Source organism: Dunckerocampus dactyliophorus, chromosome 11 (genome assembly GCF_027744805.1).
Source record: "Dunckerocampus dactyliophorus isolate RoL2022-P2 chromosome 11, RoL_Ddac_1.1, whole genome shotgun sequence".
In the NCBI taxonomy this organism is placed as follows: Eukaryota; Metazoa; Chordata; class Actinopteri; order Syngnathiformes; family Syngnathidae; genus Dunckerocampus; species Dunckerocampus dactyliophorus.
In genome coordinates, this window is record NC_072829.1 from 30,031,840 (window position 1) to 30,054,832 (window position 22,993).

General features: G+C 42.2%; 1 protein-coding gene across 3 annotated transcripts; it reads right to left on the minus strand.

The window, feature by feature from the left end:
- Positions 1-810: 810 nt before the first annotated feature.
- Positions 811-21,359, minus strand: atl3 (atlastin 3). Of its 3 annotated transcripts, XM_054792484.1 has the most exons (15): positions 21,200-21,311; positions 19,858-19,959; positions 17,442-17,664; positions 16,324-16,458; positions 13,081-13,185; positions 12,953-13,003; positions 12,196-12,252; positions 12,030-12,122; positions 9,479-9,617; positions 9,276-9,403; positions 9,142-9,198; positions 8,990-9,061; positions 6,184-6,375; positions 4,870-5,109; positions 811-1,866 (listed from the first exon to the last, which is right to left on the minus strand). In XM_054792484.1, the coding sequence occupies exons 3-15, from the start codon at positions 17,643-17,645 to the stop codon at positions 1,804-1,806; spliced, it is 1,536 nt and encodes a 511-aa protein (XP_054648459.1). In that variant the 5' UTR covers positions 17,646-17,664; positions 19,858-19,959; positions 21,200-21,311; the 3' UTR covers positions 811-1,803. The 3 variants fall into 3 exon arrangements, with proteins under 3 accessions (XP_054648459.1, XP_054648460.1, XP_054648458.1); XM_054792483.1 differs by lacking the exon at positions 19,858-19,959 and having other exon boundaries at positions 812-1,866; positions 21,200-21,359; XM_054792485.1 differs by lacking the exons at positions 17,442-17,664; positions 19,858-19,959 and having other exon boundaries at positions 21,200-21,293.
- Between the last annotated feature and the right edge of the window lie 1,634 nt (positions 21,360-22,993).

The window sequence follows — 22,993 nt, forward strand, 5'->3', positions numbered from 1 at the left end:
AAAACGATTGCAACAAGACGGGAGTGCTGTGCTGCTGCAAAGATCCTCTCTATGCAGAGGCACTGCAGTTTTAAAGAACCTACTGAACAAAAAACACTAGCCATACTCTTAGATGCGGTCTGCTGTTTTTAAAGACCGATTGCAACGATTGTCTAAATGACGGGAGTACTCTGCTGCAAAAAAAACTATGCAGGAGCACTGCTGTTTTTAAGAACCTACTGAACAAAAAACACTAGTCATACTCTAATTTTAGACACGCCCCTATGCTGTTTTTAAGGCCCTACTGCAAATATCTTCTCTATACAGGAGCACTGCTGTTTTTAAGAAGAAACTGAACAAAAAACACTAGTCATCCTGTTTTTAGACGAGCCCAGCTGTTTTTAACGACCAATTACAACGGTTATCTATATGACGGGAGTGCTCTGCTGCTGCAAAGATCCTCTAACCAGGGGCACTGCAGTTTTTAAGGACCTACTAACTAAAAAAAGTCAAAGATCCTCTTCACAACTGGAGAACTTGACTGCTATTAAAGACAAACTGCAGAAAGTCAAAAACCCTCTCTAGGATGTGTTCTGCTGTTTTTAAGGACCGACTGCAACGATCGTCTATACGACGGGAGCATTCTTCATGCTGCAGAAATCCACCACATGACAGAAGCGCTGATATTCATGGGAATCTGCTGCATATCCATAATATACTTTTGGTGTATGATATAACCTTTTATTTAACTTTTACCGTATTTTGCAGTAAAAAAAACAAAAAAAAACAAAACCTGACCAAATAGATGATAGAATCAGATAGAAAAGACATTGACAGTGAAAATGTTTGGGAATGATCCAAGTGTTTTATTTGGTGCATCTGTGCTACAGGACATCCATCTCTGCGGTACATCAACACAGTCTGCTGTCGACATCCTTTTTTTTTTTTTAGCCTTTTTAGATCTTTGCGTTCAACACTTTCAACAGTGCATTGTTGTTAATCATTTTACTGCCATTTTGAGACAACACATTTAAATCTGTAGTCACGAGTATTGAGACCAACAGAGTGGAATGGAATTCAAAAGAGGCTACAAAAGCTAAGTTAAGTCTTTGGCTATCTGGATGCTATTTCATATACAGTATATCAATATAATCTTTGGAGTTCTAAACAAGTTCCTATAAATAACGGATCGAAGAAAACAATCTAGTGTCTTGTATCGAAATGTAACATGTTACCGCTGAGGGAACGGTCGACAAAGACTTTGGAATACACAATTTCTCTTGACTATATTCTCATTTGGCCTCAACAACCTTGAGACAGAAAGTGCATAATGTTCTCCTTCGTGCGTCTTCAGCTTTCTATGCAAATTAATGTGTATAAACTGAACGGGAATGTTAAATCTCACAGGAATGGAGTGATTTAAGGCACAAAGTAAAAGAGGAATGTCTACACATTATTAGCTTTTAAGCAAGCGTATTTTGGAATGGGACAATATTTTTGCAGAAGCTGTGCTTGCATCCCAAACGAACCGCCTTGAGTAATCAAAAGCTAAATGAAAAGTTCTCCCAGCTGTAAACGTGGCACTTACGACAGAATATGCGATGCCATGCATGCAATCCAGTCTAATAATAAAGATTCACTCCCGTGCAGATACAGATGCTGGCTTTTTGGGAACATTTCTTTCTTTCTTTCTTCTTGTTGTGTCCGTGTGTGCTTGAGCTGCATGTTTCTTTCTCCCAGAGCGGGTGGAACGATAAGGCTTTTAGTGCGGAATGTGGGGTCTCGTGCTGTGCTGCGTCCAGATTATCAAGCTCTGCAGGTCCTCTAACTGGATTTCTTTACGTTAGGGACGCCCTGCCCTTTTGACTTGTTCAACACCACAGTGGCCTGAGGGGGGAGGGAGAGAGAGAGAAAGAGAAAGAGAAAGGTTGAGTGCAGAAGCTTAAGTTTGTGGTCGACTCAGATTGTGAGAAAACTAGTGTCAGGTAAAGCAAATCTGTGTTTTAACCCTTTTTTTGGTTTTGCAGGTACATTTTTGCTCATAACTTTGGTTGTGTTCCTCCATATGGCATTCATTTTTTTTCCTAAGATGTTTGTTTTTATGAAAAATTGTTCCAAAGTCAACTAGACGCCCTGGCCAAATTTCCCACCCTTTCGGCCCCAAAAACTGCTATAAAAACATGACAGATCAACATTTCTTTCTACTTTTTTTGCTCAAATATCTTATATTGTAACCCTCTAAATGCCCATTTGGTTTAATGATGTCACTGTTATTGCTTAGAAAAATACAAAGCATATACAGTAATAAATGTGATGGTGCTGGGGCTCTAAGTCAAAGATCAGGCTTAACTGAACATAACATTTGTAATCAAATTAATTCTGATGCGTTGTTATTTTTTTTTTGTAGGGTCAGATTCCAAATTTCCCTCCCTTTCGGGTCCCTAGAGGACAAAATAAAAGTCCCACTGACTTCCATTATAAGCACCAGTTTTCAACACATTGTAATTAGACAACATAAACATGCATTTTCTAATTTCAGGGTTTCATTTTGTTGAAAATTAGCCCAATTTGTCATATTTACTGTTTGGAATGAGACTGGACATCAAGTAGCGCCAGCAGAGCATATTTGCTTTGCTTTTTATGGTGATGGTAATGACTTTTTTGCAAATGTTTCACGGCCACCATGGTTGTCACGGGCCATTATGTCATCAAGCCCCGCCCCCCCACGGACTCCACCACAACATCCGGTAGGAAACACTTTTCACCTACAATGTGAAAATTGTCCAATGTCATTCTAAACAGTAAATGTGACAAATTGGCCTATTTTTTCAACAAAAAGAAACCCTGAAATTAGAAAATGCATGTTTCTGTTGTCCAATTACGGTGGGGTGAAAAATGGACGTCTATGGGACTTTTTTGTCCTCTAGGGACTCCAAAGGGTGGGAAATTTGGAATCTGACCCTGCAAAAAAGAAATAAAGCACCAAAATCAATATTATCTTCTGACTGATCTTTGACATATCAGCCCCATACATGGAAAAGAAGTGGATTTTTCTAAGCAAAAACGTGACATCATTGAATCAAATGGGCATTTAGAGGCTTAAAATAATACAAATATTTACATGTTTGGTATTTTTTATGAGAACTAGAGCTGCAGCAATTAAACAATTACTATTTTGGTCATGGATTCATGTTTTTTTAATTTAAATATGTAAATATCCTCTGATCTCAGCTTCTCAAATGTGAGTATTTTAGAATTTCCTTCGTCATCCATGAGAGCAGAGCTATTATCTTTGTGTTTTAGCCAAAACAAGATATTCACACGTCAGCTTTGACTTTGGAAAACAGTGATGAGCATTTTTGCCTCTTTTCTGATATGTTGCGGACCCAATCGCTAACTGTCGGTGTTTGCTTTGTACTGATTTGGTCCATCTACGGCCTGACCCATTACTCCATTCACCGAAACAAGCTTCAGATTAATCCACTAGGAAGATGATCATGATTATATTGTTGCGTACATTTGTTTTCCTTGAGCTATTTGACAAACATTTAGATCAGGGGTGTCAAACTGGTGCCATGGAGGGCCGAGACACTGCAGGTTTTCTTTCCAGCCAGTCACTAAAGCAGGTGATTTTAATGATCAACACCTTCAGTTTGAGGGAAGGAGCTCATCAATGAAATCACCTGCTGAAGAAACTGCTTGGAGAGAAAACCTTCAGCGTCTCGGCCTTCCAAGGCACGAGTTTGACACATGTGGTTTAGATTTTTTTATGATTCAGCATTATTTTAACAGAATATTCAAGCAGCAACATGGTGTTGGTGCACTTTTTTGCTCAAATCTTCAATTTCTGAATAAAGAGGCGGAAATTAAAAATGTGTTTGTTCATCGACACAAAAATGTTATTGAAATAATTGTTAGTTGCAGCCCTCATTAGCGATCTAAGCAAAAACAAGAAGAAATAAATGTCAATCTGTCCCGTTTTTATAGCAGTTTTTGGGAGTAGACTTTTTCTAAAGGTGGGAAATGAAAGAGTAACCTCACCACTTTCTGATTCAACTGTCACAAGGCCTGAAGTGACGATAAAATAAGCTGTGTCTAAACACACCCACTTTGTATTAAAGCCTCAAAGATTTGTCAGCTTGAGGCAACCTGAAGACAACCTCTCAGTTCAAGGGGAACTCCACCCTTAACATGAAATGAAACTGTGGAAAAAGATGCTTTTTCTTGCTGTTCTGGAAAACGTCTTTAGCACTGTCTAGTGGCTAAAACGGGGAACTACATCACCATGATTTCTGCAACTCTTTTCTTGTATCTTCTCATGGGACTGATGACACTGAAAAAAATGACTGTAAAAGTAGTCAGCGTACAGCTTGGATGACAGTGCACATTTCCTGTCCCTTCAAAATAACTCTACACACATTAATGTCGAGACTGCTGGCAACCCCAAAGTGAAAATGCCCAGATTGTGTCGAAAGTAGGCTTGTCACAAGAATCAACACATCCAATCAACCACACCATACAGTAAATAAAAACAGTGTCCGTGTTCCAATTTGAGCACTCCCAGACCCACACCAAGTACTGTTAGGAATGGAATATTTTCCACTGTGTTCTGAACAAGCACGAATATGTGGCATGATTGATCCAAAACATTCCTGACAGTGCGTTCTACTTAAGTATGGCCAAAGGCACTACCACCCTTAGTAGTCGCCATCTTGGCTACGTAGAGGAAGAGGAGGGACCAACTCCAGTGTTTGCAATTCACAAGTAAAACATTTTCGGTCAGTGCGCAAGGCTGTAATGGATTTGGGACAAACTGTATCACCCCCCCCCCCCCCCCCCCCCAGCCATAGACCGATAGATGGGTAGATACCGTAAAAATTTCCCCCTCACCTGCTCCAAGACAACGCCGGCGGCCTGGTCGATGGCACCACCCACATGCTGGTAGCGGCCAGTGTAGCGAATGAAGCCCCATGTCAGCATGGCCATCATGACCAAGCCCAGAATGCAGTCACACACCAGGGCGAAGGTGGTCAGGCCGATGAAGAACAGCACACCGGACAACACGTAGAGGAAGCACACCAGCACGAACAGCACCGCTGGCGTGCGGAAGGCGCTGAACAGATTCTTGGACTTAAAAAAAAAAAAAAAACAACAAACATATGTATTTGTGTAAGCTAGCTCTTCTAATCCTGAACCGCTGCACACAAAAGGTTGAAATATTTGTCAAAACATGCACCCCGACTGTGTTGCTGTTACTGAACCCCCACAAAGACTTGACATTTCTGAACAGCAAGAGCTAGCTCGTCATGGCTGGCGCCATCAACCATAAATGTCATTTTTGCCAAGTTACCATTCACTTTCAAAAATGGAACAATGTAGAACATAATTCCAAACACTATACACTAGGTCCCCAACTTACGAACACAATTGGTTCCAGACAACCGTTCTTATGTTGAATCGTTCTTAAGTAGGGGAAAAGGTAATATTACCAATGATATAAGTACTACATGTACGTGTATACATATACAGTATATGCGTATGTATGTAAATATGAGTTTGGATGCAGTAGAAATATTAAACCAGGATAATTAATGAAAAAAACTATAACAAAAGTGATATAATAATACGTAATGATAAATGTTATTTACCTTTGAAGAGGAGTGGTCGAGCATACGTCGTTGTGGTGGAGTTGGAGGAGGAGTTATTGAAAAAAAGGATAAATCGTTGTCGTCGTGGTTAGACTCTTCTAAAAGAGGTAGTGTTCTGTGGGTGGTGTGGTGTAGAATTAAGCAGGCCTATTAACTCTTCATAAACTTTAATCACACGCTCTGTCCGGGTTGTACAGTTTAGCTTTCCATTTAGCTTTACACTGCATCTCCCCAGCGTCTAACTCTTCCTCTGTTGGTCCCATTAGCTCTAAGGCTCCATTAGCAGTGTCACAGTGCCCTCTACTGGTCAAGCATGTACAGTAGCAGTATAAACACTGATTGAGCGACTACAAGGCAAAATAAAATAAAACATACACCAGTCGGCTTGTGTTCGTATCGTAAGTTGGGGACCTAGTGTATAACATATTCAAGCCAAGTTGATGAATCATGTCGGGGGCCTTTAATGTGCTCTCCAACCACCTGCTGTAACTTCAATGCTTGGCTGTACACCCATGGGGTGTCCACCATATAAAACATACAGAGCAGCGTCTCTTACCTCGTTGTGCTTGGCGAACGACTCCCACATTTCCTCCAGCTCCTTCTCCAGTTGGGCCTGGTAACGGTCACAAAACTCCTGGCCGCCCATCTTCTTGGTGGAGGAGAAGCTGTGAAGCGCCTCCTTGAAGTAAAAGTGATGCTTCTCCTCCAGGGACTCCGGAGCCACGTAGGGCAGGTCTCCGCCACACATCTGAGAGGAAACAAAGACCAATTTTAAACAGATGCACATATATATTTTTTTAGCATATCAATCAATCAATGTTTTATGCTATTATAGCGGTATCTTCTTCTTTTCCTTTCGGCTTCTCCCTTCAGGGGGCGCCGCAGCGAATCAATTGCCTCCATCTACCCCTGTCTTCTGCATCCTCTTCTCTCACACCAACTACCTTCATGTTGTCTTTCACTACATCCATAAACCTCCTCTTTGGTCTTCCTCTAGGCCTCCTGCCTGGCAGTTCCAAACTCAGCATCCTTCTACCTATATATTCCCTATCTTTCCTCTGGACATGTCCAAACCATCTCAGTCTGGCCTCTCTGACTTTATCTCCAAAACCTCTAACATGTGCCCTCCCTCTGATGTACTCATTCCTGATCCTATCCTTCCTGGTCACTCCCAGAGAGAACCTCAGCATCTTCATCTCTGCTACCTCCAGCTCTGTCTCCTGTCTTTTCCTCATGGACACTGTCTGATCAGTCTGTCTGCAGATCACAATGTCATCTGCAAACATCATAGTCCATGGAGATTCCTGTCTAACCTCGTCTGTCAGTCTGTCCATCACCATAGTGAACAAGAAGGGGCTCAGAGCTGATCCCTGATGCAGTCCCACCTCCACCTTGAACTCCTCTGTCACACCTACACCACACCTCACCACTGTCTTCCAGTCCTCATACATGTCCTGCACCGCTCTAACAGCCAAACCTGTCTTAGCGGCCACCTTTATAGAACGGCCACCTGTCTATAGCAGCCACTGAAAAATCCCCCGCAGCAAATTTACATGTTATAGACCCTGTGTATAGCAGTCACCTGTCCAACGCGGCCAGCGGCCACCCATTGGTCAATATCTGACTGCATATAGTGGCCAAATTACCAACTCACGCAGAAGCTTCATGCACGAAAAAGTTTAGTTTTTCAATCAATGAAGCCGTTGTGTGTAGACTTTAATTACTGAGTCCTAGCTCAGTCACAATCATTCACAAGATCCACACAAACTGTCAGTTGTTCCACATAAAAAAGCCGTCTTCTTTTGAGCTTGCTATTTCCTGGTCAAACATGTAACTTTAAGAGCATTTGCACCAAAACATTACCGCAAAGTAGGCTAGGAACAGGACGTGCTCCCAGCGACGCTACAATAAAAAAAAACATATGCTAGCATGCCTGCGGCAGCGGGAGCAAAAACTGAGTTGGGTTGTACTTAATTGAAGTATTTTAGAATGTACTCGCGTTATTTTTTATCAATCCTCATCCACAAATCCATCAAAGTCCTCATCTTCTGTATTCGACACAAACAAAGCCGTCTTCTTTTCCGTTCGCTACTAGTCTGTTAACTTGTCAGTGTTATTCAGCTCCGAAGCAAAGAAGGAAACTTCTCCTGTTGCTTCTGCCAACTTTATTTATTGAACGCGGCCACCAGACAGCAGCTCAGAACACACACACACACACACACACACACGTCTCGTCTCTCCTTCCTGCTTGCCCACAAGGCAAAGGTTAAACAAGCTCCACTACATAGCTGTCCAGCCAATGCCTGTAACAAGTGACACCGTTTATTTCCTGGTGTGCACTGGTCAATACTGTAATGCCGCTTGTTGTGGGGAAGGAGAGACTCACGTCGCCGATGCACTTTAATGGCTTTATTAACAGCGAAGAACACTGCAGGACTTTACATCCACGCCAACATAAACACACTTCCCAACTCTCTCCAAACTCACAGCTAGCACTGAGCCTAGCTCCCCTGCTCGGGACGCCCACCGTCACTTCCCGATGAACTAAAGCTGTAATGACACCCTGCCGTATAAAAAGTAAAATATTAAAAACAAGCGTAAGACATTACTAGCACAGCTTTGTTCTGTGGGTCGTGGATAATAACAAGCCTAGTAGTGCTGTATAACTTTTATCCGCAGTCCCACAGTGCCCTCTACTGGTCAACATTCATTTTTTCCCCCTTTTTTTCCCCCCTCTACTGGTCAACATTCAAACTGGACGCCAACCTGTCTATAGTGGCCACCTGTCTACAGCGGCCACTTTTGCAGTCTCCCTCTAGTGGCCGCTATAGACAAGTTTGACTGTACTTCTCATGCTACATAATGCACCTCCGCCTGGCCTTCTCTGTACTTCTCTATCAACATCCTCAAAGCAAATACTGCCTCTGTAGTACTCTTTTTTTGGCATGAAACCATTCTGCTGCTCACAAATGCTCACTTCTGCCCTTAGTCTAGCTTCTAGCGGTATATATTATGGTGAGTTCAAGGCTCACAGTGTGATCATCAGTCAAACGGCAGCTAACGCAGCCATGTGGACGCTCGGATGTCATGTCCGGGATTGATTTATTGCGATTAAACAGATGTACTGGAGGCAATCGACCATTTTTTCATTGTGGTATTTTTCTCCCAGCTGATATCTGGTCCTCCCGCGACCCCTGTAGTTGCTTTTGTCGCTTGGACACTCGTAAAAGTAAGTACGGTTGCTACAGCTTGGCTGGACGGTGACTCGTGATAATCCGTTCCGTTGAAAATGAACAGACGAGAGGCGACGTCGCCTCCGTGTGTGGTGCTGGTTAGATTCGACAACAAGCCTTAGAACCAACCTTCTCCATGTTCTTGTAATACTGGTCTTTGCTTGCTGCCACGGCTGCCAGGTTGTTGGCCTCAGCTGTAGCCTTGGGAGACAGACAGACACGCGCGTCTTTAGAATACTGTACTCTGAAGGAAGCACATAAAAGTCCTCATGATAACATACCATGAGCATACTCTTTGGCTCTGGCAAGTCTTCTCCCTGGTAGATCTTGATGTAAGCCTGATGGTACACATGTTACACGTGACAAGCTGGTTTGCAAAGTCTGGGTAGTGACACCCGGACTGAGAGGATGTTACCTTGAAAAACTCCAGCAGGCCTCTGCAGGTGACTTTATTGCCATTTATTTCCTTCACGGCCAGGTTGTCGGGATACAGCAGATTGGGGATCAGAACCTTCAGTTGCTCTTTGAACTCGGGCGCCACGGCTGACAGAATGGGAATTGTGCACAAATGTGAGCGTGTGCGTTGCGTCGAACAGCGTCAAAGTCTGGAGAGCTCACCGCTGAGTTGTCCCTCAAAAGCAGGGCTGGTGGCGACCTTCAACCCCGGGTGAGGCAGCAGGAAGCAGGAAATGTTGGTGAAGCAGGAGTGGATGTGCTCCCTCACTGTTTGCAGCTCCTCATGTTGCTGCTCCTTAACCTTTAAAGGCAAAGCGGCCAAGTTCATCTCTCAACACTACGAAGCAACAATAGAATACAGAATCTGACAAAAGCGACTTCAACCTTCACTTGGCCTGTCACCATAATCAACAAGTCAATTCACCGCACCACAAATATGCGCATCGGTCTCAACACCTGGGCACATTGGTTAAAAAAAAGTGCACTTTTCCTCTAAGCTGATCGCACTGCTAGGAATGGAATATTTTCCACCCTGTTTTGGACAAGTAAAGCAACGTATTTGCACTCGTTGATAACATAGTGGAAAACATTCCATTCCAAAAATTCAAAATGCTTAGTGTAAGTAACACTACATTTCCCTTTGATCTGAGGTGCTAATGTAAGGAGAGGATTAGACCACTACTAGTCCCAGTCTTAGTGTAAGGAACCAATAGGAGGAGGGCGTTGGCACACCAATTCCGCCCACTCTTACTGTATTTAAGGCCTAGGCTACCAGCACTTGTTAGTTCGCTGACGAAGCTCTTCGGATGAGGAGCGAAACATCCGACACCTTCTTCACAGAAGTGAAACATTGACTCTATCTGGCTACAGCGCCCCGCAAAAGTGAGTTCACCCCTCACATTTCCACAAATTGGCAGATGCGTCCCATTACGTGCATTCTTAGCTGCCACTTTTTAGCTGCTATTACTGCTCAAAAAAAATGAGAGGAACACTTGGAAAATACATCAGATCTAAACGGGGGAAAAATGATGTTGAATATGTTTCCTGATAATAAGTGGGTGATGTATTAGTAACAAAATGATGCCACATCATTTGATAGAAATGAAAATGATCACCCTATAGAGGGGGGAAATCAAAGACACCCCAAAAATGAAAGTGAAAAAATGATGCAGCAGACTGGTCCATTTCGCTAAAATGTCATTGTAGCAACTCAAAATGATTCTCAGTAGTTTGTGTGGCCCCCACGTGCTTGTACGCATGCCTGACAACGTGGGGGCATGCTCCTAATGAGACTACGGATGGTGTCCTGGGGCATCTCCTCCCAGATCTGGACCAGGGCATCACTGCGGTATCTGGACGCATGGAGGAGATTCCAGGAGACAGGTAGTTACTCCAGGAGAGCTGGACAGGGCTGTAGAAGGTCCTTCAACCCTCAGCAGGATCGGTATCTGCTCATTTGTGCAAGGAGGAACAGGATGAGCACTGCCAGAGCCCTACAAAATGACCTCCAGCAGGCCACTGGTGTGAATGTTTCTGACCAAACAATCAGAAACAGGCTCCATGAGGGTGGCCTGAGGGCCCGACGTCCTGTAGTGGGCCCTGTGCTCACTGCCCAGCAGCGTAGAGCTCGATTGGCATTTGCCATAGACCACCAGAATTGGCAACTACACCACTGGTGCCCTGTGCTCTTCCCTGATGAGAGCAAGTTCAACCTGAGCACATGTGACAGACGTGAAAGGGTCTGGAGATGCCGTGGAGAACGTTATGCTGCCTGCAACATCATTCAGCATGACCGGTTTGGTGGTGGGTCAGTGATGGTCTGGGGAGGCATATCCCTGGAAGGACGCACAGACCTCTACAGGTTAGATAACGGCACCCTGACTGCTATTAGGTATCGGGATGAAATCCTTGGACCCATTGTCAGAACCTACGCTGGTGCAGTGGGACCTGGGTTCCTCCTGGTCCACGACAATGCCCGACCTCATGTGGCTAGTGTATGCAGGTAGTTCCTGGAGGATGAAGGAATTGATACCATTGACTGGCCCCCACGTTCACCTGACCTAAACCCAATAGAACACCTCTGGGACATTATGTTTAGGTCCATCCGGGGCCGCCAGGTTGCTCCTCAGACTGCCCAGGAGCTCATTGATGCCCTGGTCCAGATCTGGGAGGAGATCCCCCAGGACACCATCCGTAGTCTCATTAGGAGCATGCCCCCACGTTGTCAGGCACGCGTACAAGCACGTGGGGGCCACACAAACTACTGAGAATCATTTTGAGTTGCTACAATGACATTTTAGCCAAATGGACCAGTGTGCTGCATCATTTTTTCACTTTCATTTTTGGGGTGTCTTTGATTTCCCCCCTCTATAGGGTGATCATTTTCATTTCTATCAAATGATGTGGCATCATTTTGTTACTAATACATCACCCACTTATTATCAGGAAACATATTCGAGATCATTTTTCCCCCAGTTTAGATCTGATGTGTTTTTGAAGTGTTCCTCAAATTTTTTGAGCAGTATATTTAGAACACACAGAGAAGAGAAAGTCATGCGTGTTCATGTCTCACAGAAGCATTGTTTTCCTTTAAACGTCTTCCGCTGTAAAACTCACTTTCATCTCTGCAGTATTGAGAAGATATACCGTACTGAAAAAAGTTGCTGACATGCGAGGGGTGTTTCCACACCTGTGAGGCACCCTGCTGACTTACCTGCAGCCGCTTATCCAGGAATTCATTGCCTCCCTTAAAGCCGTACGTGTACTCATAAGGAAAGCTCCAATCACGGATCAGGAACATCAAGGACTGCGGAGGAAAAGGGAGCAATTTTCATCATATATCGCAAAATCCAATGCTCTTCTTTTGGGATCAATCATACTTGAAAGGGCTTCAGGAAGATTTCATCCAAGGCGAGGCGTCCGTACTCTGTGAAGAGCTGGGAAGAAGCCGGCGGAGACATTTAGAAGCAAATATTTCAAAGCTTTAATGTCTCTAAAAGGTACATTTCAGTAACCATTTTTCATGACAATGCATCTCCTCAAGAGACAATAGCACATACAGTATTGTAGTCCAGTATAGATTTATATCCACTTTAAATTACACAGCCTCTTTTGGCTAAATCACAGATGTCCAAACTGCGGCCCGGGGGCCATTTACAACCCACGGCTGTTTTGTTATTGGCCCTCGGCACATTTTAAAAATACAGTTAAACAAGAAAACACAACAGTAATTTTACAAAAACACAGAAAAAATATTAGGAGAATAAAGTCATAATATTAAGAGAAAAATAATTGAAAAAAAGTTGAAATATTGAAATATTAAAGACCAAAAATAAAAAAAATTTAACAGTCGGAATGAAGTTGCAATTTGAGGAAAATTAGGTTTGGCAAAAGCATAGTTAAATGTACCATTTTACAAAAATAAAGTCAAAACATTATGAGACAAAATCCATGATATAAAAATAAAAAATAAGTTAAATAAATGAAAAAAGAAAAACAAGCAAAAAACATTCATACTATAGTCCACTTTGTCACAAATAAAGCTGAGAGGCAGGGAGTTTTTTTTTTTTATTGAAATATAAAAACCATCTTTGCATATTTAGAAATGTCAAAGTGGACCAAGCAACGCGAACACACCTGTAGCTGCTGCAGATCGTCTTCTTGGATGTTCTGAGACAAATTGTAGATCTACAACCACAGAGCAGTGACGCTTATTCAAACGTCTAGTATTTTACGACCTATGATCTGTATACTAGACCTGGCACCTGAATGGAGCTGGTCATGGTGCTGAGGGCAAAGATGGTGGCGCAGTCTTTCACTGTGGACTGGTTGTCAAACGCTCCCTGAGTGTCCATCAGCACCACAGCCACCTGCAGGGGGACACGCACAAACAGAAGAAGCTTGATTTCAGGGGGCAACACGACTGCACAGACCACAAGATGGACGTATTGAAGCTGTTAAATATAGAGTACAAATGCATCAAGGGTATTGATCACGCAAGCCAGTGCAGTATGGTCCAAACCTTTTCCAGCGAGGACCACAAGGTGAAAATTAGCAGGATGCAACTTTGCCACTTTTATATTTTGTGAAATATGCTCAGAGGTTTAATATATTTCATCTCAGCATCGTCATAGACAGTAGGTGAATGAATGTGTTGCTGTTTTTTTCCCCAAATATTTAAACTTTCTTCTTAAATTATCTTCCTGAATATTCTTTTTGTAATATTATGACCCCCTTATTCCTGTAATATTATGACTTTATTCCCATAAGATTTGGACTTTTTCCCCCCTACCTAATTGTCCAAAAATGTTATTTAAAAAAAAAGTTTGTTTCTCGTAATTACGACTTTAAAAAACAACAAATGTTTTCTTTAATATTTCACCTCTATGCTACTCAAATGATATCATTTTTCCTCATGCTATTACAAGTTTATTCTCAGAAAATTGTGATTTTTTTTTGTTAGATTACGACTTTTTTCTCTTATTATTTGGACTTTATTCTCTGAAAATTAAAGCAGTTTTTCCCCCATTCCTGCTGGTTTTTTTTGTTTTTTTAAGTTTCCAACTATTTTGTTCCTGTAAATGTTCTTCTCATAACTATGACTTTATTCTCATAATATTATATCTTTTTCCGCAACCTTTTATTTTTTTTTAATGACAACTATATTTGTTGCTTTGTTAGTTTCTTATGTTACGACTGTAAAAATTTTTTTTAAAAATGTTCTTTAACATTTCAACTCTATGCTACTAAAATGATATTATTTTTCCTCATGCTATCACAAGTTTATTCTCATAAAATTGTGACTTTTTTCTTGTTAGAATACGACTTTTTTGTCTTAATATTTTGACTTTATCTTGGAAAATGACAGCTGCTTTTTCACCCCCCCCCCACTATTTAAACTTTCTCCTTATAAATGTTCTTCTCATAATTATGCCTTTATTCTCATATTATATATTTTTCCACAACCTAATTTTCTGAAAAGGACAACTACAGTATACAACCCCTGACAAAAATGATGGACTCACCAGTCTCGGAGGATGTTCATTCAGTTGTTTAAATTTGTAGAAAAAAAGCAGATCACAGACATGACACAAAACTAAAGTCATTTCAAATGGCAACTTTCTGGCTTTAAGAAATACTAAAAGAAATCAAGAAAAAAATATGTGGTAGTCAGTAACAGTTACTTTTTTAGACCAATCAGAGGGAAAAAATTACGGAATCACTCAATTCTGAGGAAAAAATTATGGAATCACCCTGTAAATTTCCATTCCCAAAACTAATATCTGCATCAGATTAGATCTGCTCGTTAGTCTGCAGTTAAACAGGAGTGATCACACCTTGGAGAGCTCTTGCACCAAGTAGACTGACATGAATCATGGCTCCAACACAAGAGATGTCAATTGAAACAAAGGAGAGGATTATCAAACTTCTTAAAGAAGGTAAATCATCACGCAATGTTGCAAAAGATGTTGGTTGTTCACAGTCAGCTACAAACAACATGGGAAGGTTGTTAAAGGCAAGCATACTGGTAGATCAAGGAAGACATCAAAGCGTCAAGACAGAAAATTTAAAGCAATATGTCCTGAAAACAGAAAATGCACAGCAAAACAAATGAGGAACAAATGGGAGGAAACTGGAGTCAACGTCTGTGACTGAACTGTAAGAAACCGCCTAAAGGAAATGGGATTTACATCCAGGAAAGCTAAACGAAAGCCATCATTAACACCTAAACAGAAAAAAACAAGGTTACAATGGGCTAAGGAAAAGCAATCGTGGACTGTGGATGACTGGATGAAAGTCATATTCAGTGATGAATCGCGAATCTGCATTGGGCAAGGTGATGATGCTGGAATTTTTGTTTGATGCCGTTCCAATGAGATTTATGAAGACGACTGCCTGAAAAAAACATGCACATTTCCACAGTCATTGATGATATGGGGCTGCATGTCAGGTAAAGGCACTGGGGAGATGGCTGTCATTACATCTTCAATAAATGCACAAGTTTACGTTGACATTTTGGACACTTTTCTTATCCCATCAATTGAAAGGGCATTTGGGGATGATAATGCATCTTGCCATAGAGCAAAAACTGTGAAAACATTCCTTGAAGAAAGACACATAAGGTCAATGTCATGGCCTGCAAATAGTCCGGATCTCAATCCAATTGAAAACCTGTGGTGGAAGTTGAAGAAAATGGTCCAACCTGCAAAGCTGATCTGGCAAAAGCAATCAGAGAAAGTTGGAGCCAGATTGATGAAGAGTACTGTTTGTCACTCATTAAGTCCATGCCTCTGAGACTGCGAGCTGCTATAAAAGCCAGAGGTGGTGCAACAAAGTACTAGTGGTGTGTTTGAAGTATTCTTTTGTTGTTGTTTTTTTCATGATTCCATAATTTTTTCCTCAGAATTGAGTGATTCCATAATTTTTTCCCTCTGATTGGTCTAAAAAAGTAACTGTTACTGACTACCACATCTTTTTTTCTTGATTTCTTTTAGTGTTTCTTAAAGCCAGAAAGTTGCCATTTGAAATGACTTTAGTTTTGTGTCATGTCTGTGATCTGCTTTTTTTCTACAAAATTAAACAACTGAATGAACATCCTCCGAGACTGGTGATTCCATCATTTTTGCCAGGAGTTGTATTCATTGCTTTGTTTGTTTCTCACAATGTTGCGACTTAAAAAGAATATTTTTTTTCTTTAATATATCAACTTTATGCTGCTTAAATGACTTTATTTTTCCACAGAATATTTCAAGTTTATTCTCATTACGGCATTTTTTTTGTCAAATTACAACTCTATTCTCTTAATGTTTGGACTTTTCTTGTTAAATTAGATTTTCAGAATTTGCTGCGGGCCAATTATAAAAAATGTAAAAAACATCCACGAGCCGCACTTTGGACCCCCCCCACTATGTTACATCCAGAAAGTAGCTGAGAGTCGGGAATGTCTCCCACATGTTTGCTCACATTGTGTGTACAGCGGTTCTATCTTTAAAGTCAGACTATCGTACCTCTGTTCCGTCACTCTTTTGGATGGGGAAGACCTCGCTCCAAATCTGGATGCCGGTTGTCTCCGGCTCCGAACCGCCTCTCCAAGAAAATCCGGTGAGTGGCTCGTCATCCTGACCCAGCCAGTTCCTATCACCCTGCAGGAGCGTGACGGCACGGGGCGGGTTGAGAGAGAGAGAGAGAGAGAGAGAGAGAGAGAGAGAGAGAGAGCGCGGCACGGTGAACCGACTGTAGCAAGTCTGTAATCACTTAAGTCATATCTTCAAATTCTAACAGTTTACTTTGTTTTAAACATTACATTAAAAGTACGTCACGTTTACACTTGCACAATTCAAGATGCACGCTTATTGAACCCAATTATATTTACGTTTGTTGCAAACGTTACTCGTTCACCCTCAATTTGAAGGAAGGGGAATGTGATTACCACAAAACTACCCAATGTAACTTGCATCAAACTTCACGGCACACCTTTGGTGGACTGTGAAGCACGTGTGGATGAAAAGCGTGGCCGCCATGGGACCGAGCAACAAACTGATCATTTGTTTAATGCTGATCAAGCTTTGAGGATATGTGTGTTACTTGGAGGTTAGTGTGGCTTCCCAAGCATTTTGACCATATCCCATTAAAATTAAATATACATACTGGGGGGGAAGATGACGAAAATATTGCTCAATTTGACTTCAAAATAAGTCAGACATGAGTTGTATATTACATATTTTCATGGCATTTTTGACCTGCTGTCTGCGCCCCACCAAGTTGAGATCCACTGCCCTACGGGATGATTTCCACACGATTGTATATCCCCATTTAGTTGAGGCGACTGAACCGGTGTGATGTCTGAAGCCGATGCGGCATTAATTGCTGCGACACTTACAATAACAGTCACCTGGTACGCTCACACAACAGGAGAGCGTGATGAACCCCAAACAATTTCTCTTCAGCAAACTTGTCGGTTCACATGTTGCAGCAGGGAGGGGCAATAATGCAACTTGCCTGCAGCTTTTGTTGCCTTTGGCTGATTCTTATCCTAAGCTTGCAGTCAGAGGAGTAACAACATGCACGTTCTCTACTGTACCGCACTTTCCCCCTGAAACGCTACCCAAGTGAGAGCGCCGCCCACCTTTCTGTGCATGTAGCGCAGCATGAAATCAAGCAGGAAGCTCTTGCCCTTCCTGAAGGCCCCGGCCACCGACAGAACCACCACGTGTTTGTCCCGGACCTCGGGCGCCAACAGAACGCGTGCCAGCGCTTCTTCGTTCAGCGTGAAGGAGTGCTCCTCCTTACACACCGTCACTATCTGAACTGGACCCGGCTCGCTGCCCATTGTTCACCGCTGCTGGTCCCTACGGGAGAACATACACGTCATGCATCAGCGAGTGAAAACAATCACAAATGACTTCCTCAGAAGCAGCTAACATTCTGTTTTAGGAGCCAAAAAGAATGATCTAAAGTACGTGGAGGATGTACAGTCGTCCCTCGTTTATTGCCGTCACCTGGTCGCAAACCCGCCCGTGACAAGTGAATTTCCGTGAAATAGGATTCAATATTAATCAATGGAATATTTTCATAGTTTGAGCACAGAAATGCTATTTAGGACTTTTTAAATACAGTGTTTACCATTATTAGAGCCCTCCAGACATGAAATAACACCCCTATAGCCACACGGAAACGTTTTCAGGTCAAAACGGCAAAGCATGGTATCGTTTCAGCTTCTCGTCCACACGGGAACGGCGGGAACTGAAACGGTATTTTTTTAAAACGGCTTCCAGCGTGGGAAAATCTGAAAATGCCGGCTCGCCATTTCCGTATGGACTAGCAGATCTGCTGCAATGAAAAACGATGACAAGTGTGCTTGTCAGCTATTTTTCAGTTGGCCATTTTAGTAATCGAGTATTCTTATGAAAATGTTTTCGATGAATCGAGTAATCGGAAAAAACATTTTTCCTTGTTTAAAGTGCAATTATAAATACAAAAGAGAAAATAAAACAGTTCACTAAATAATGAACGACCAATCGGTTTAATTTTGTTCGATAATCAAGCCTTTTATTTCTTAAACTGACACTGAGCATCGGAAGAAAGTGTATTTTCTTGGGTGTGATGGCCTACATGGTGGTGCTTTTGTACATTAATTTATCCAGGAGAGAAATAATAATGACTTTACTGAGACATTACTAAAGGGGGAGTTGCATCCCAACGTGCGTGCTCCTACGTGCTGGTTACGTGCAAAAATGGGGAAAATCGCGAGAGACACCGCAAGTGGCCTGCACAGATTTTCAAACCCACAGACAGCACACAAAGCCCGCAAGAAGAAAGTTGGGATGCAAATGATTTTCCGCGTGCGTGCAGGAAAACCTTGCACGCGGTCAGGTCACTAGAGCAAGGCAGAGGAGGAGTGCGTGTCTCGAAATTTTAAAAGCACGTTGTGTACATTGCCCAGCCACGGCAGCGGGTCCTCCCGTCGCGGGCAACTTCTCCAGCAGTACACTCTGGTTCTCCCGGTCACGATAGCCGTAGGAAGCCAGTACGCCCCCTTGCAATCAAAGTGAGCGGGCTTCACGAGCCTCGCACGAGTCGCACACTGCACTCACGATCTAAAAGCCACCAACGGAGGGAGAGCGGCAAGCACGTTGGTGTCACAAATCACTTACGACACACTTGCAACCCCCCCTGATATCCTACTTCCTCTACGTGCTGGCCACGGTCAACAAATGTCCCAAAAATTGCGGCCCTGTGCATGTGGTGACACGTACGTCGGGATTTAACTCCCGCCTACGACTAACTGACATATTACATGATGTTGATGGCTGTGCATTTATAAATCCTAAACGTAGACAGGCTGACTAAAAATAAGAAATAGTCTTTGTGATTTATTGACTTTTTGCAGTGTTCAAAGTAAAATGAAGACAAAGTGAGTGAGACACGCACTTCCTTGTTCCATATTGTCTGCGAGAAATGAGCAGCTACTGATTAGTGAGCTAAAATGTTTTTATTTTCCATCAATAAACCCTGTATTAAGTCACGTTGCCATGGTAATGAACTGCCACACATTGGACAGTAGTCATGATTAAGAGAAAGCTAGCCCTCCATGCGGCTAACGTTATGTTAGTAAAGTAGATTAATCTTAATCTCACTGATTTGCGCTGTGTCAATTTAACCGTGTCTCGGATCTTACGCTCCATTTGGGAGGAGATGACGCAACATACAAGATGTGCTGTTGTGGTGTGTAAGCGCCGCGTTACAACGGATACACGTCACGGTGTTCAACTTGCTGTTTGGCCACATTTTCTGCCTGTTTTTTTTACAATCTGTTTGGCGGCAAAATTTCTATTTTATTCTTTGTTTTCCGTCGTAGCCTTGTCGCATTCTCTCGCCTCTTCTCCCCATCCGCTTCGTCCTCTGCGCGGTTGACGTAAGCACGTTGGTGACATAAGCGATTCCTCGAGACAGAAAAAAAATGTAAAATTTAAAAATTTAAACGAATTTTTTTACAATTATTATTAGGTACTCAAATTATTTGAGGAAAAAAAAAATCAGACCTCACAAATCGCTCTGCGTTATATTTGTCTCCTGTGGCATCCCTGCGCACTGTCACCTGTCCATTCATGTGCATGTGACGAAGACGCTCGCATCTTCTTCCGCTGTGGAACACACACATAAAGAAGATGGCCGTGGCGCTCTGTCGTGGAAGAAGATGCAAGCTCCTTTGTCACATACACATGAACGGACAGGTGACAGTGCGCAGGGTTACGGCGGGAGACAACCATAATGCCGAGCGAGTTGTGACATCTGATTTGAGGCAAATGTATTGCTCTTTTGAACGCATATTGTTTTGAGAATCCAAACTACGTACTTGTGTAACCCCAGCAACTACCTGGAACTACCCTCTTCATCACCGATATCCGACCACAACTGCACTTAGGGGACCAATTGACAGGGATATCATACAACTTCATGTCCAAAAAATCCCAACTATCCCTTTAAAATATTACTTTAAAATCGAATGTAACGGCACCGACTCTGGAACCAAATATTTAAATTTTTCTTCATACCTGTTGAGGAAAAATGGCTTCTAAATCCAAACAAACTGGAGGCCAAGCATCCTTACGGAAAGGAACGTCTTCAACCTCCGTGTATATTGTGGTATACCAATAAAATGAACTCAATAACAAGGAGGACATGATTTAAGTTGCAGTTTGCTCTCAGTGTAACTGAGCTGAAAGAATGTTGAGCTGTGTATTAATAATAAATATGTGTGCAGTGTGCTTCCAGCTACCAGCACTCAATTCATTGGACATCCTTAAAGGACATCCTTTGTTGTTGTGTGGAAGAAGTCATCTCCCACAATGAGTAAGACAAGGGCGCTCACTGTGTTGTCTGCGGTTATTAATCTCATGTTTTACTCTCGTCTCTCACCAAAGGGGTGAGCCGTCCAAGGGTGTGGCGCGCAGAGGTACCATGCCAAACATTGCTGTGCACTGAATGTGTTGGATCACCCCAGTGCCTTGTCAATATCACTAGTAATGATTGCTTTGTCACTTGCCTCTTTCATAAAGAAAGCCGCGCACAAAATATCTCTAAAGCATTTGTCGTTGCATACGTTTTGTTGCTGTAATAAACACAAATCTCGCTTCGGCTGACGAAGAGTAGGACAGCTTACATCCGCAGTCAAATGCAATGGAGCAACAAGTTTGAGCTAACATGCTCCCAATGCAACAACCGCACGGAGAACTAGCTAGCATTGTCGATAGTCGACATTTATTCAACAACAACACGAAGGCTAACATTTAGTCATTTTAGCGGTAAACCACACACCAATTCTTCACAACTCGCAGCTTTGTTGGAAGGATCAAAAAGAATGTTAAAACACAACCACGTTACCTCGACTGTGGATTATTCTCCTCCCTTGCGAAGTGTTGTGTAACCGTAAAAGCCTTCAAACGCTTCAGCACAAGCTCGTTAATGAATCGAGAAGAGACAAACGTAACTTTTTCCCGTCCCCCCCTCCCCTAGACTGTCATGAAAACAACAACCATGTCAACTTACTGCAAGGCACTAATCGCACAGACTTCCTGTTTAAATCCGCGCAACGACTTATGGGGAATGGGGTTTCAATGCGCGTTCACAAACCATAGTGTCAGTCAGAGTAAAACTACAATACCCGTCGCACTACTAAACTTCTTTGATGAATGGGAAATGTAGTTATTTACGCCTAAATACGAATTTACGGTTTATTCCGTGAACCACATACTCGTCAGGTGTTTTGGTTTTACAGAGGATTAAGGCCGCATAAACGATTTTTTTGTAGAGTATATATGATTTAGGGCTTTTAAAATGTCGACTATATATAGATTCAGCTACAGATGAAATATTTACGTGCAGTTTTGTATGTCAAACATGTACATCTGTTTAAAAGTGATGTGACGTCACACAACAATTGTACAACAAAATAACTGTACAATAGAACAGAACAACAAATCAAATAGTCATAATATATTCGTTTTATAATTATTATATGATAGTGGGCCGCACGGTGGTCTAGTGGTTAGCACGTTGGCCAACACAGGAAGAACCAGGTTCGATTCTCCCTTGGGCATTTCTGTGTGGAGTGTGCATGTTCTCCCCGTGTGCGCGTTGGTTTGGTTTAATTGTCGACTGTAGATAGGTTGTCCATAGGTTTGAATGACTGTCTATAAGTGCCCTGTGATTGACTACCCCACCTCTCTCCCAAAGTCAGCATACTCCCGCGACCCTAATGAGGATAGGTGGCACAGGCTTTTGCAGAGCTGCTGGTAATGTGAATGTTTTTGTCTTCTTCTCTTTGCATTTTGAATCTCCACTTAGAACCTCCTTTGGAGCCCACAGTGCAAAACGTCAATGCAGGTGAGGTTAATTGGTGATTCTAAAAATCTAAAAATCCATAGGTGTGAGTGTGAATGATTGTTCGTCTATATGTGCCCTGCGATTGGCTGGCGACCAGTCCAGGGTGTACCCCGCCTGTCGCCCGAAGTCAGCTGGGATAGGCTCCAGTATGCCCCTGCGAACCTAATGAGGAGAAGCGGTATAGAAAATGGATGGATGTATAGTATAGTAGATGTATAGTACATTACCATGAGGCTGTGTCAAAATATACCCACCAAACCATATAAAAATACACTTGAAAAAAAATTCAGATTGAAAAAGACACACTGGCAATAACAGAATGACAGATTTAATTTGTTAGATTAAAAAAAGTAAGGCAAAAAAATAAAAAAAATACAATTTGTAGGAATTGAGGTTTACAGTGGAGAGGACCCTGAAATGGCAGTGTTGCTGTTTTGGAAGTGTATATATAGGACATTCATAAATAAGCACATTCTCAAGCCAAATAAACATTCAAACACATTCAAAGCCAAATAAATGATAAACAAATGAATATACAGTATTACACTATGCCTTATCTGGTGGGCAATAGTGAGTCAGTGTAGCATGATGGGTCATTGCAGAGTTGTTGTGGAGGACTTTTTTTTTTACATCTAGTATATATTGTACTTTGAGGCCACAGTTTAGTGTTAAAACAGAACAAAAGTTAGTATTATATATTTTTTTACTTTAAAACAGGGGTGTCCAAACTTGCTCCACTCCAGAAAAATCCAATTCTTGTCATTTTTAACCTTTTGTTTATAACACACGCCA